The 13,155-nt window shown below is 42.7% G+C and overlaps 1 protein-coding gene across 1 annotated transcript in view; it reads right to left on the reverse strand.

Annotated features, from left to right (window-relative positions):
* Babam2 (BRISC and BRCA1 A complex member 2) overlaps window positions 1-13,155 on the reverse strand; it is a 362,656-nt gene that overhangs the window by 150,848 nt on the left and 198,653 nt on the right. The window contains exon 7 of the mRNA XM_087907383.1: window positions 11,113-11,222. Coding sequence (XP_087763509.1) covers window positions 11,113-11,222 — 110 coding nt within the window. The remainder of the gene's footprint in view (window positions 1-11,112; window positions 11,223-13,155) is intronic.

Raw genomic sequence — 13,155 nt, forward strand, 5'->3', positions numbered from 1 at the left:
AACTAAAAAAAAAAAAAACCCAGAACAAAACACGAGGATTGAGAGATCAAGATCAGCCCAAGCTACATGGTGAGACACTAACACAAAACAAAAAAAAAACCATCATGAATTTATCACTTATTAATATGAAATACTAAAATACTGCTTTCATTTCTAGGAGTTTGTGAAACATTTTAGCAATTGACTTTCACCAACAGTATAATGTGCATTTTGTAGTGCATAATTCTGTGGGTTTTGACAAATAGAAAAGTGTACATCTACCACACCTGTGACACAGAACTCTACTGAGCCCTAAAATGTCCTCCCTCTTTGTAGCTAAGCTCTGCTTCCGTCCTCACACTTAGCAAGGCCTGAAATAACCTGCTCGCTGCACTATGACACCCAGTTTATACACTGCTACCTACTTCTAGCATGTGTCTGACATAAAGATGAAGGGGATGAGGAATCGAAACAAGACAGGCACAACTAAAGGTTTAGTGGATCCAGACAAAGATGGCGCGAAGAAAGGCAAGCTCACCCCAGGTGATGGACTGGATGGAAGCAGGGGTGGAGGAGGTACCAGAGAGATGCAGGCAAAATCACTGGGCTGGGCGTGTGGGTGACGAGTGATCACGTATGAGGAAAAATAATGAGCTGTTTGACTTGAGAGAATGATGAAGTCAGGTTTGTGTTTTTAAAGGGCCACTCTGTCTAGAATAGCAACTAGCCTGAAAATGCTAACAATCCAGTCCCCAGTCTAAGGAAAGCACAGAGTTCTCCAAGGATAGTTTAATCCAAAGGCACAAGAAATGAGGCAGAAAAGTCTGGATAGCTGTATGATTAGGGCAACACTTGAATGCCGGTCAGCACATCAGCCAGCCAGCCAGCCAGTCGGTGGAAGGTGGGGACTGGAGAAGACACCGAGCAGACACATTTCTAGTGAGACAGCTAAGCAGGTCACCCAGAGCCCTTCTCCTAAAACACACCTAACCTTGTTGGGAAAACCTTTTAAAACAACAGCTCCATTCCCCTCAAGTTAAAAGTACCCACCGCTGGTCTGCCCACCACTCCCCTCAAGTTAAAAGTACCCACCGCTGGTCAGCCCATCTCTGGTCCAGGTGTCTGAATACAGGGCTCTCAGAGGGCTACATGCAGGATGGACACTGAAACTTCTCAGACATTATGATACAACATGTCCTAGACTGATGTGTTCAGCAAAGGGTGAGGGAGAGAAAGTGACAGGGATGGAGTTCTGCTTTAGGAACATGAATGTGACAAAACTCAGCACCAAGGAGGCCTGATGGGACCGGGGCTGGGGCCGGGACTGGAGAGAGGGTGAGAAGACCGTGAGAGGACAGCAAGGGAGCAAAATCAACCAGCAGTTGTTCAGATGGGAAACAATGGTAAGAGGAAGGTGAAAAAAATGGAGTAAGCCTCTAATAAAAGCAAACATTGGGGAAGAGCAGAGCTAGGGGAATGTGGGGGGTGGGCAGTGTTCGATGATAATTTTCACTTAAAACAATCTACCTTGTTAAGTTTTTATTCTTACATTGTTTTCTATTTTATTAGCATATATTAATTGTGCAATATAATGGGTTTTGTTGTGACATTTCTATATACGTACATAATATACTTTGATCATATTCACCTCCCCATAATTTGCATGTTAACGAGGTACATGAATTGGCTTCAGGAGAGTCTGCTATTCTCAAAACTATATTTAAACCTTGTGTTTCCATACATTTTTTCTAGAGTAAAGTCCTGGGCCTCATCAGATCTTCAAAGAAGTCTGTGGCAATCTGTTGTTCTTGCACCAGGGTCAACCTTTTGTGCATTTAGTCTTCAGTGCTTTGCAGCTGGGGTGTGGACTTCCTTAATTGATACTGTTGGAGAGGCATTCAGCCTTCCAACTAAGGGCTGGTATCAGTTCAGGAACATCTTAGGACATTTCTTCTTCCACATTCTAAGTTCTCTGGTTCTACCTATAAAACTGCCCAGGTTCTTTGTTAACTATCACTACATTTCTTGGACTCTCTGTTGAGAAGCAGTTTCCTACTTGTGAATATAACTGAACAGCGACTACATCAACCAGAAATGACCAATGCACATAGCTTTGCTAGTGAAAAATAGTGTGAAATTTGAAACTCACAAATGTCTATCTTCCCTGCAAGAAAAACACTGGTACAAATCCTTGAGATGCTCAGCAGAAGACATGAGGCTTAGCCTTCTGAATGAGGATGTGGTGTGTCTTCCAGCAGGCTAGTCCTTACACAACAGAGTGATAAGGCACAGAGATGACCGAGGGCAGAAAACTAATCCAATGCTGAATGTACCGAGGAGATCTGAGTTACCACAGACTTGTACACATCTTACTTGTAAAGTCCTATTTTCTGCCTAAAAGGGGCCTAAGCAAAACCACTGAGCTAGCACTGACTTCCGAGGCTGGGGAGGTGGAAGCTGCACATCAGAAAGTTGCCAAACACATGACATTTAAGGGCTGATTGATCTTCTCCTCATAGAAGTCTGTTTGCAATGTTTCATAGCAAAGGCCGAGCTCTTGATGTGCTGGGAGACACAGGCTAGACAAAGGGCCAAACTCACTAATGAAAACTAGCTGAACTTTTCAGAATTCCATTCTAAGTCACGAAGAACCCATCTGGCCCTGCTCCCAGACCAGTAAAAGGAACATCTTAAGTCCCTAAAGGCTAAGGCAGCTCTTTCCACCAAAAGCACATACACATCTCCCCTGACAGCTGGCTGCCTTAGCATACACTGGACTGTATATTTATCAAAGGAAAAAAACCTCTCCAGCAGCACAATATTTATTATAGGATTATTTGAGTGACTCACATAAACACGAGTAGGGCTAAATTAAGTCATGTTTACTATACTATGCTATTGCTTAAATCCCAACCCAAAATTACCTCTAGTGGTATGGGGCCTCTTTTTTCAAGACAATTGGCAAAAGATTGTGTTTTCAAAGACAAAAAAATATGTATTTTTGCCAATTGATCTGCTTAGTCCCATATTTTCAAAGTTACCCATTGGGAAAAGGCCCTCATGGTGGTCACTCCCGCCATCCCAACAAACAGCAGTTCAGGGGTCAAGGTCATCCTTTACTACATAGTGAGTTCAAGACTACTTGGGATATGCAAGGTCAGGTCTCAAAAAAATTTTTTTTGAACATCTAAAATGATATGTTCTACCCTGCCAGATATTAAATTCAGTGGAACATTTAATTAAAATCACAATATAGTAAATTTTCTTGTTGAATTAAAATTTATTTGATTTTTCTGAATGTAGTATTTTACATACAATTTCAAATAGCATTATTTTAATTTTCAGTGGTCTTTGAATCAAATTTCAGTGTGCTCCAGGCTCTGGGTTATAACCCATCCATATGTTCTAAAAGACTGTGTCTGTTGCCAGGTACAGCAGGGAAAGGGAGGCCAGAGAGGCCATAGTGGGAGGAGATAAGAGACTGTAAGTTCAAAGTTCATGAGACTGAAACCATGCTCACCACCTGCAGGGTTCAGGTGAGACAGTTCTCCTACAAAGTAAAGTTCAGCCTCCCTAAAGCAGGGCCAACCAACCTCCAAGGAAGCTAGCTGCTGGCTACAGGAACGGGAATGAGAATGAAAAACAACTATGGAGCCCATTTGCTTTGCTAGGCAGCGATAATCAATTCCTGCCCTTCTGGAAAGTCACATTAATAGGTAGCGGGGCTAGGGTAGGGCCAGCTTGGCAGGATGGCTTGTCTTCTCCAGCTCTCAAATAACAAGAGTTTATAGTTTAATAAACCAATATGCCCAGAGAGTCAGGAACACAGGAGGAAAAAGTGTAGTCTTACTAGAAGGCATGTGGTGGGTGGTAAAGAAAGTTCCATGGAGGGGATGACCACAAGAAGACCTAAAACGATGGGCAGACCATCTGTAGACCCTGTAGGAGGGGGACCAAATGTAATGTCTGGAACAAGGAGATAAAATACAGATGTGGAAAAAAGACAAAGCCTGTTGAAAAAAATGATAAAACATTTGGCTAAATGGCCAATTATATGAAATGTCTGGATGGGGGTGGGAAGGTGAGTGGAACAGCCACACAGAATTGCTTGAATGCCAGACTGCTGGCTGAACTGCTTGAGGAACGTTTGAGCGAAGCCACTGTGTGAGTGGGGCTTCAGACAGTTCTGAGCCAAACAGAAACACACTGAAAGTTAAAACTGGAAGTCAAACAGGACGACAGCGAGAGTCAAGAGTCCATCAAGGGGCATGGCAGCAGAGGGGCAGAACCAGAAGAGGCAGGAAAGACAAAGCAAGAATGACACTGTAGAGAGCAGATGTGAACCTGAGCACCCAGGAGAACCAGAGGATGGTGAAGTGAAACAGGATAAGAAATTGCTGCCGTATAAAGACGGTAAAGCTTGGTTTTAGACATTCTACTAATTTAGACATCTGAATTTGAGGTGACAACGGAATACAAATGCGAATGTCCATCCGATGGCTAGAAAAGCAGTTTTTAAAGCTAGCCACAATATTAGAAATGAAGACCAGGGAGTCATCCACAAAGAAGGTCATGAAAATGATCTGGGGGCTGGGGAGAGACTCAGCATTAAGAGCATTGGTTGTTATTGCAGGGGTTTGGGTCCCAGCACCCATGTGGTGGCTAGCAGCTATCTGTAATCCAAATCCAGAAGATTATGACCTCCTCTTCTGGCATCTGAAGGCAGTGCACACATATGGTGCACAGACATACATTCAAACAAAACACCCATACACATAAAATAAAAACCTCAAAGAAAAATATTAAAGAAGAAAGAAAATGACCCAGGGGGCTGGTGAAACAGTTCAGCCACTAGAGGTGCTTGTACACAGGCCTCATAACCTGAGTTTGATCCTCGGACCCTCTAAGGTGGCAGCAAATGACCAGCTCCCTAGAGCTGCCCTCTGACTTCCACTTGTATGCTGTGGCATGCACACACTTGCATTAACGCACACATAAACACACTAAAAATAAAAATAAATAAGTGATAGAAACACAATTTAGTACAATTTAATGAGCCAACAAACAAAGCCGTCAGTGAAGGAGACCAAGAACGGTCTAAGAACACCAGGTTACAGAGGTCAGAAAACCCTACAGAGAGCACATGCCAGGAACACCATTTTGAGCATCAGAAGGTAGAGTAAAATGGATAGCAACCTGAACATCCAAAAGTACTAAACACATCAACTGTCACTGTGTTGTTTATTTAATTTCTAGAGAAGTCATGTGACATTAGAAAAGCTAGACCTTCGAAAGCCTTCTAGTGTTCCTTGCATCAAGAAATGCAATCCCCCTCTGAGCTCTTACAGTGTTGGTAAGTTTTCCAAGTTATTCCTACAACCCGAAAAGCAGAAACAGCATCGACCACTGGTCAAGCACTACAAAAGGCCCTTTGCTATTGTCTTACTGGAGTAGGTACAATTACAACTGAGCTGTGCCCCCTTTTCAGGAGAAGAAACAGAGCTCAAAGTCACTTGAGCCATGCTGCCACACAGTAAGTGGGGGAACAGAGGGCTTCTGGCGCCAAGTCTCACTGTGTCTTCTCCACTAACCACAAGCTGCAACTTGTGGCTGTTCTTACGCCTCTTACTGTACTCTGAGCAACTAGGGCACAGGGCCACATCACATTTATCTTGACAGCCTCTGGCACTCCAGCAAAGGGCCTTGCACTTGGTCAGTTCTTGCAGGGTTGTTCCTACTGAAGAATGAGTACACGCATGTGTGCAGGCACACAGGCCTCACAATGGGTGGACATTTATGAGCTGGTAAGTTCTGCGTTCTTATTTCCAAGGCGGACTGTAACTTAACAACAAAAAGTTCTAAAAACAAATTCTGTACTTGTGAAAGATGCCACCTGGGCTGCCTCAGGGGCTGAAATCCTCTTTTTATGCACTGAGTGGGAACAACACTGGGAGTGACAAAGCTGGTTTGCTTCAAACCACTCCCATACACAGGCTGGAGCCAAGAAAAGGGCCCACACCTTTCAGAGATGAGCACTGTGCTGTCTCGGATGCCCAGTTCACCTTGCGTTCCACTGCAGGAACTGCCAACAGTCTGGGACCGAGAGAAGGTATGGCACATTTAGTGCCAGCTCTGATGATGTAACCTTAGCATTCACAGCTTTTCTGCCAGGAAAAAGCAAGGCAACTGGTTTAGAAATGATTTTTCCCTTTTCTAATATGTAACCAGAATCTAATATTTTGCATTTCCGACCACTAGCTAATCCTCCTCACTGTCCTCACCCTTCTTTAAGTGTAACTCACCCTGGCTCCATTAGCTCAACAAGCAGAACTTAAAGTCTAAGTCACAGGACTGGTTTTGATTCCTTAGAAAACAAATGTAAATAGTACATAAAATGTGTTTATTTCATAAATGTCCCTCATGCATGAAGAACACAAAGTTCTTCTCAGAAGTGTTTATTCTTCAACCTATATGCATGCACAGTGGGAGGCTTGAAAACAATAGGCATCTCTGCATCACGAGGGCATGCAAGCCATGTGCAACAGGGCTGTACCACACCAGGCAACTATTCCTGGGTCCTGGAAAAACATAAATATCAGAACATCATAAAATCATAATATACTTGGGGGTTTCTGATCAATGTATTTGACAGATGTTCCTTTCCATGGGGATTGTCTAATTTGGAGACATTTGGTACTCATATTGTTAAACTCTTTAGAGTATAACAAATTGATCCCTTTCCTTCATGTGATGACAACATCCTAAGTAGTATTTTTCTATTTCTATTTCTGGGACTAGTTAATATCTTTGCCTACTGCACAGACAAGCTGAGGCAGAGTGATAATAGCCAGACAGGCCTGGAATTTCCCTTTGCCCATGTGCTGGGAGGTGGAGAAGCTAGACTTCTTTTGACCATTTTTAAATAATGTGTAACAGGCTTTTGGTCTCCCGGAGATTCTGCTTGCTAAGATATCCTGCTTGGAGCTTGGAACTTCTCAGAAAGAACCATAGCAGAAACTGAAAGAACAGATTCTCGGCAAAGGCTATAGCCAGGCAAGTCTAGTTAGGGATGCCCTTCCCACAACTGAGAGTTGGCTGGGTAACACAAAACATAGGGAGCAAGTGAAAGCTTAACACAATGTCCAAGATAATACTAATCCCCTTCACTTGGTTCTGAAAACTTATCCCATGGCCATCGCCTTTCTGAAATGATATTATTTCTCTTTTATGCTCTGAACTATGCAAGAATTATCTAGATACAACAGTCCCCTTTATCCATGAAGAATACGCTCCAGGACCCTTAGCGGATACCTTAAACCACAGACAAATAACACAGGCAAATTGTGATTGAATCACAAATACCCTAGGTTTTGCTATATACATACTGAACTATGACAAAGTTTAATTTAGAAATACAAAGTATGACATTAACAATAACCACAATGAAACAGAACAACAGCAACTTCTACGGTCTAACGTGCGAGAGAAAACTAGCACGGGTTTCTCCTCCACAGTTTCATGGAAACAAGATCTGCTTACTGCAGAACTGAGCGAACCCAATGGCGTTAAACTTGTAGAGATCCTCCTTCTGTCTCTGCCTCCCAAGTGCTGGGATTTAAACACATGTAGCACCATGCCTAGCTACTGTGCCCAGCTCCCATGCCCAGCCCAAGTTGAAAACTTTCACCTTTCCACTTTAAGTGAAATCACCTTAAGCAAGCCAGGGCTTCTCACTGGCATGTCTGAATTACCAGCATCAGTATTCTTACACTTTGGGATATTATGAAGTAAAACAGGGTTTCCGACCACAGCCACTGTGAAGCCATGACAGCAAACCTGATAAGATGTCTATGTACAGCATGGAAAAGCTGGACAAACAGGTGACTCCGATCCTAGGCAAGACGGAGCAGGATCACACAAGACTTCATAAAGCTTCTTAATATGATGCACAAGTTAAAACTTATGAATTGTTTATTTCTAAACAACTCCACTTAATATTTTCAGACTTCAGTGGGTTGTGGATAAATGGGATCCCCAGAACATGACATGCAACCACAGATAAGAGGTTAGGGCACTACTGAAATCAGTTTAGCAAGTGTGTAAGCCCTCACAGAGTCAGACCTAAAGTGCTCTCCACTGTAACACTTCTCTAAACTCTCATGCTGAAAACTTCTACTTGAAGATATAGGAATGTCTGGCTGTTTGCTTTAGTATTAGAAATATATATATATATATATATATATATATATATATATATAGTTACATTAGGTGACTATGTATTAAAGCTTTCAGTATAACCATTTCAATTTGGGGGTGAGAATTACATACTAACTTATAAGACTGTGAAAATTAAGCCATTGTTGTGCAAGGCACTTTGAGATGGTGCACATATTCATCAATCTGAGGGGCATGCAGCTCAGCAAAGGATTAAGGAAATGCCATCACATGTAGGCAGATGGTAAGATGAAGACAAATTTTGCATGATAGCGGAGGGTAGAGCACTCAGAGGCAGGGTTGGTACTGAGGGCATTTGAGCAAAGCCATAGAATGTGTGCATTTTCTCAGGATGGGGAGACTACTGTGTACCAGAGGAACAGTTTTAGACACTGAAGACATAGTAGCAAGGGTGACGAACTGAGAACATTTCAGCTGAAAAGACAGACTAGGTGAGGGGAACAACAGAAAAGTGGTGAGAAACTTGTTATCGCTAGTCCTCCGCATAAGGAGGGGCACACTGAGAGCTGGGGTTCTCTTTGTTTTTTAGATGAGCATCTGTATGTAGCCCTGGCTGTCCTGGAACTTGCTCTTGTAGATCAGGCTGGCCTCAAACTCACAGAGATCTGCCTGCCTCGGCCTCCACAGTGCTGGGATTAAAGGTGTGCGCCACCACATCCAGCCTAAGCGCTGGGTTTTAGAAATAGAAAAAGTGACTTAAAATATACCTTTCCTTACTCAATTGTTTCACCACATCTTAGGTTTTTAGAATAAGAATGTTTTATTGCAAACTAGGCAAGTCATTCCAAAGAAATAACCTGGTTTCCATTCAGGCGAACAACAAAAATATTGCTAGTTAAGCTTAGTGGCACAGACTGGCAATCCCAGCAGCTCAGGAGCTGGAGGAGGATTTCCAAGTCCGAGGCCAGCTTGGGCTACTTTAAGGCCAGCTTGGGGAACTTAGTAAGAAACGATTTCTAACTCAACAATAAACACTAGGTTGGAGATGCAGCTCAACAGCAGAGCCCTTGCACAATGTGTGTGAGCCCCTACATTCTACCCCAATTGCCACCAAACAACATTCTTCCGAGAAGGCAATGACCCTTACCCGCTTATAGTTAGCTAACATACTCATTTCCCAGACATCTTGGGATGGTTTTCTCTCACTTTTTCATCACCAGAACATCTGAATTTAACTCATTAAGTTCATACTGAGTGTCCATGACCAGTGCGTGCTCACGTCATGCCATCCTTTCCATTTCTCCTCCGACTCTCCCTGTCACTTACCCACCCACTCATTCTTCTGCCATGAGCGCTCATGAAAAATGGCAGCACTAATAGCTACTATCTGTTGAGGATTGTCCCAGTACCAGGCTCTACACCTAATGCTCTATGAACAGTACTTAATATCATTCTAAAAATAACATTATTAAATAAGCACCAGTATCTCTATTTCATAAACAATAAGATCCGAGGCATTAATACTTCACTAGTTGCTAAGAGCCAGAACCAGGTGTATGCAGCTCTGGTTGACTCTAGAACCTCTTTCTCTTATGCTGCATTGTTGCCTCCAGCTTATATGGCCTTTTATTAACATGGGTCAGTATTTTAAGTTAAAAATTTATGCACTGGGCAGGGCAAAATACAGTGCTGCTACTGTAAAACATCCCACTCTAGCTGTTATTAGAGATAGAAAAATAAACGAGAGAATGCCAGTACATTACAGACTTTCACAATCTCCCACATTTGGGTAGAAGCAGCTGCATCCTATCAGTTTGTAAGATGGGGTGTCCATGACTCACAACTTATAGCAGCTGGGGTCAGAGGGCATGAAGACGGCTTAGAATATTAATGTCAGATGACAAGCACATCTAGTCTCAGACAGAAATCTGCCAACGTGGACTGAATGACTTACAGGGAACTCTAATAATGCATTTCAGTCAGAACCTGCAAAAAATTCTGTTGATGAAAAATGTGTCTTGTCAGAAGTTCCCAACCAAATCTGTTTATGATCCATTTTTAATGAACCTCGGCATCCTTTGAAGTGGAATAAATTACTAAAGCACTTAGCCAACAATAAGCACATTATAAAGGGAGTCTATGAAACTCATTACTAATGAGAAGTTACTTGGTTAGACACAAGCACGATAGCAAACTGTTTGTACTGTGTGACTGGGCATCACATAAAACCATCCAGAGCTATTTAAACAAAGACCTCAAACATGATCATTTTAAAATATCTACTTTTAATATTACCTTTATCAGTTCCTGATTAATTTTTTGCTTAATATCTTAAAGAAACTGGTTATATTTTCACAAATAACTCTGACAGTTTCAAATATATAATTTAGGCCAGATATTATTCAGCAGGCCTCCTCAGGCTCTAGCTACTGCTTCCCCATGGGGACACCCCAAGACAGTAGCAATTTGGACTTGGTGTACCTACAATTCTTTCAAGGATTCAGAGGCGCAATTGGAGACTATAAATTGCATTAATAAGATTCACTAAACAATCAAACTTGCAAATACTATCTGCATGTACTGTGCTACCAATGCTTTCAACCCAGAGCTGGAGAGCCGGTTTAGCACTTGAGCATTGGCTACTCCTGCAGAGAGCCTGGTTCAAATCCCAGTACCCACAGCACACAGCTTACAACAGCCTTTAACTCCAGCTCCAGAGGACCTGATGCCCTTTTCTGGCCTCTGTTGGTACGTCCATTCAAGTGCTGCACTTACACTCAGGTGTGTAGACTTGTGTCCACACAAAAGAAAAACATCTTTAAAAAAGTCCCTAAATAAACAAATTTCTGAGAAAAGAAAACTTAAAAAACATTAAGAGCTCGCACTTCATAAAAGTGAGACATATGGCTTACTAAGTAGAAGCATCTGGCTCATCAGGTCAATGACACTGACACTTACTGCTCAATTCGGGGTGACAAGTACAACTTGGGGTACACTTGGGTGGCTTCAGTATCCTCAAAACTGACAGAAAGGAGGGCCACATCTTCTCCAGGGTCTTCATTTACATCCTTAGAAAGGAAGTGAAAAACAATATGAGCGCCTGTTCTAGGAACACTTTCGGGTTTGTTTTTAGACTGGGTCACAAAATTTGAGCCTGGCCTCAAATTCAAGATCTTCCTGCCTCCCAGAATTCAAGTCTACAGCCTATACCATCATGCCCAGCTTACTCTAGGATCTTACCAGTGATGAGCTCACAGCCTACTGGCATGAAACCATGGCCGTGAGTTGTCTTCATTCTATGGTCCAGCATACCCTTGTCTCACTCCTCAAGGTTGGTGCCTGTTCAACTTCTTGATCAAAGCCTACCACAATAAAGCACACAGTCCTCAACTATTTCACTTGTTTCCAAGTAGGGGAATGAATGTGATGGTAGCAGATTAGACAGAAGCAGAGTTAACACATCCAATACATACATTTCTAAAAACATAACTTATATCTTAGAACACCAGCAAGATGTTAAAATAACCTCATTATACCTACCTTGGTAATATGCTATAAGTTTTTTAAATAGCAAGAATCCAGAGGAAGTATATTTCTGTGAAATAGAAAATACACCAGCCACTACATAAACAAAAGGCCGAGTGGGATAGGTGCACATCCACTTTAACAAACTAAGGGTGGATGAATCACTTGGGAACTGCAGCATACACTTATCATGCATGTCCAGTTACGAGGATGTTTTAAGACAAACTCCCTATTAATCCAATAGTTACAACTGCTGATCAGAGGACACCTGGAGGTTAGTGGTTAACTGAATTGGTTAGTATTGAAGGTCAGACTCACAACTGAATGTCAGAATTAATTCGATGAAGTATTGATAATGCACAGATGAAGTGGACTGAATCAAATCTGGGAACTTTTAATTATGTGCCAAGTACCAAGCTGTCTGCCAGAGTTCTGATGCTGCTGAATCAGAGTAACGCTAAAGCATATCAACCTTATTCTGATATACCACATTTCCATAACCCCTAGTAACCTGGCAGTGTCTGCAAGTCAAGTACAAAACCTAAAACACTAGAACTGGATGTCATTTTCAGGTAGGGAATGGTAAAAACTGACCTGTAGTTTTCAATCAGTTCACAGGTCCTGGGGGTAGGAGGTTCAGCCAAAAAAGGAAAGGGTCCCAGCCTAGGCCTGAACTGTGTGTGAGCATTGAGAGCCTCAGACAGAGGCCTCCATCTGCCCAAATCCCACTCTTTCCCGCATCTTGGGAAGCTGGTCAACACACATACTGCTCAGCGTGGACATCCTCAGTATCCATCCTAGTTTCTCACTGTGCATGTGTGACACGTATACACAGGGACAAGGACCGTTAAGTCTCTCATATATTTTAAAAATAGAAATTAGGAGGAAATAAGAAGCAAGGGTTAGGTAGGAATATGTCGGTTACCCTGGCTACAGCCATCTCCATGGCTGAGCTTTCCACTGCCTGGGCCTTGGCCCCGTGTCTACTTCTTCCTGTTACAGAATTTGCTCACTGGCCTAGAGCCCAGTGGACACACCGGAGAGTTCTGGCTGCCTGAATGAGATGAGGGGCTACATTGAGAAGCACAGCAACCACAGAAAGCTGAGAAACACCAAACAACAACCCACACCATACCTCACTTCTGCCTCAAAGCTGCTCAAAGGGACAGTCCTTTACTTCCAAAGTCAGAATGGGGGCTATACAAGAATGTCGCAAATTCCAAATAAGGGTGAACAAGATCTGGTCAAGATGGCAGAGATGTAATTTGAAGTGAACCACCCCCGCACCCTGCCTCTGCCTCACAGAGGCAACAACTTTACTCTCTGACACCAGCTACAGCAGGAGCCCCACCATAAGCAGGAAGCAAGCCTGCACAGTTCCCATTGGGTTCAAACACCAAAGATATAACTGGAGCTGGAGAGCACATAACTCAGCGTCTGTGCCCACAGGCCCATGGAGCACTTGTAGTATGTGGA

Source organism: Myodes glareolus, chromosome 6 (assembly GCF_982192425.1).
Source record: "Myodes glareolus chromosome 6, mMyoGla1.1, whole genome shotgun sequence".
Lineage (NCBI taxonomy): Eukaryota > Metazoa > Chordata > Mammalia > Rodentia > Cricetidae > Myodes > Myodes glareolus.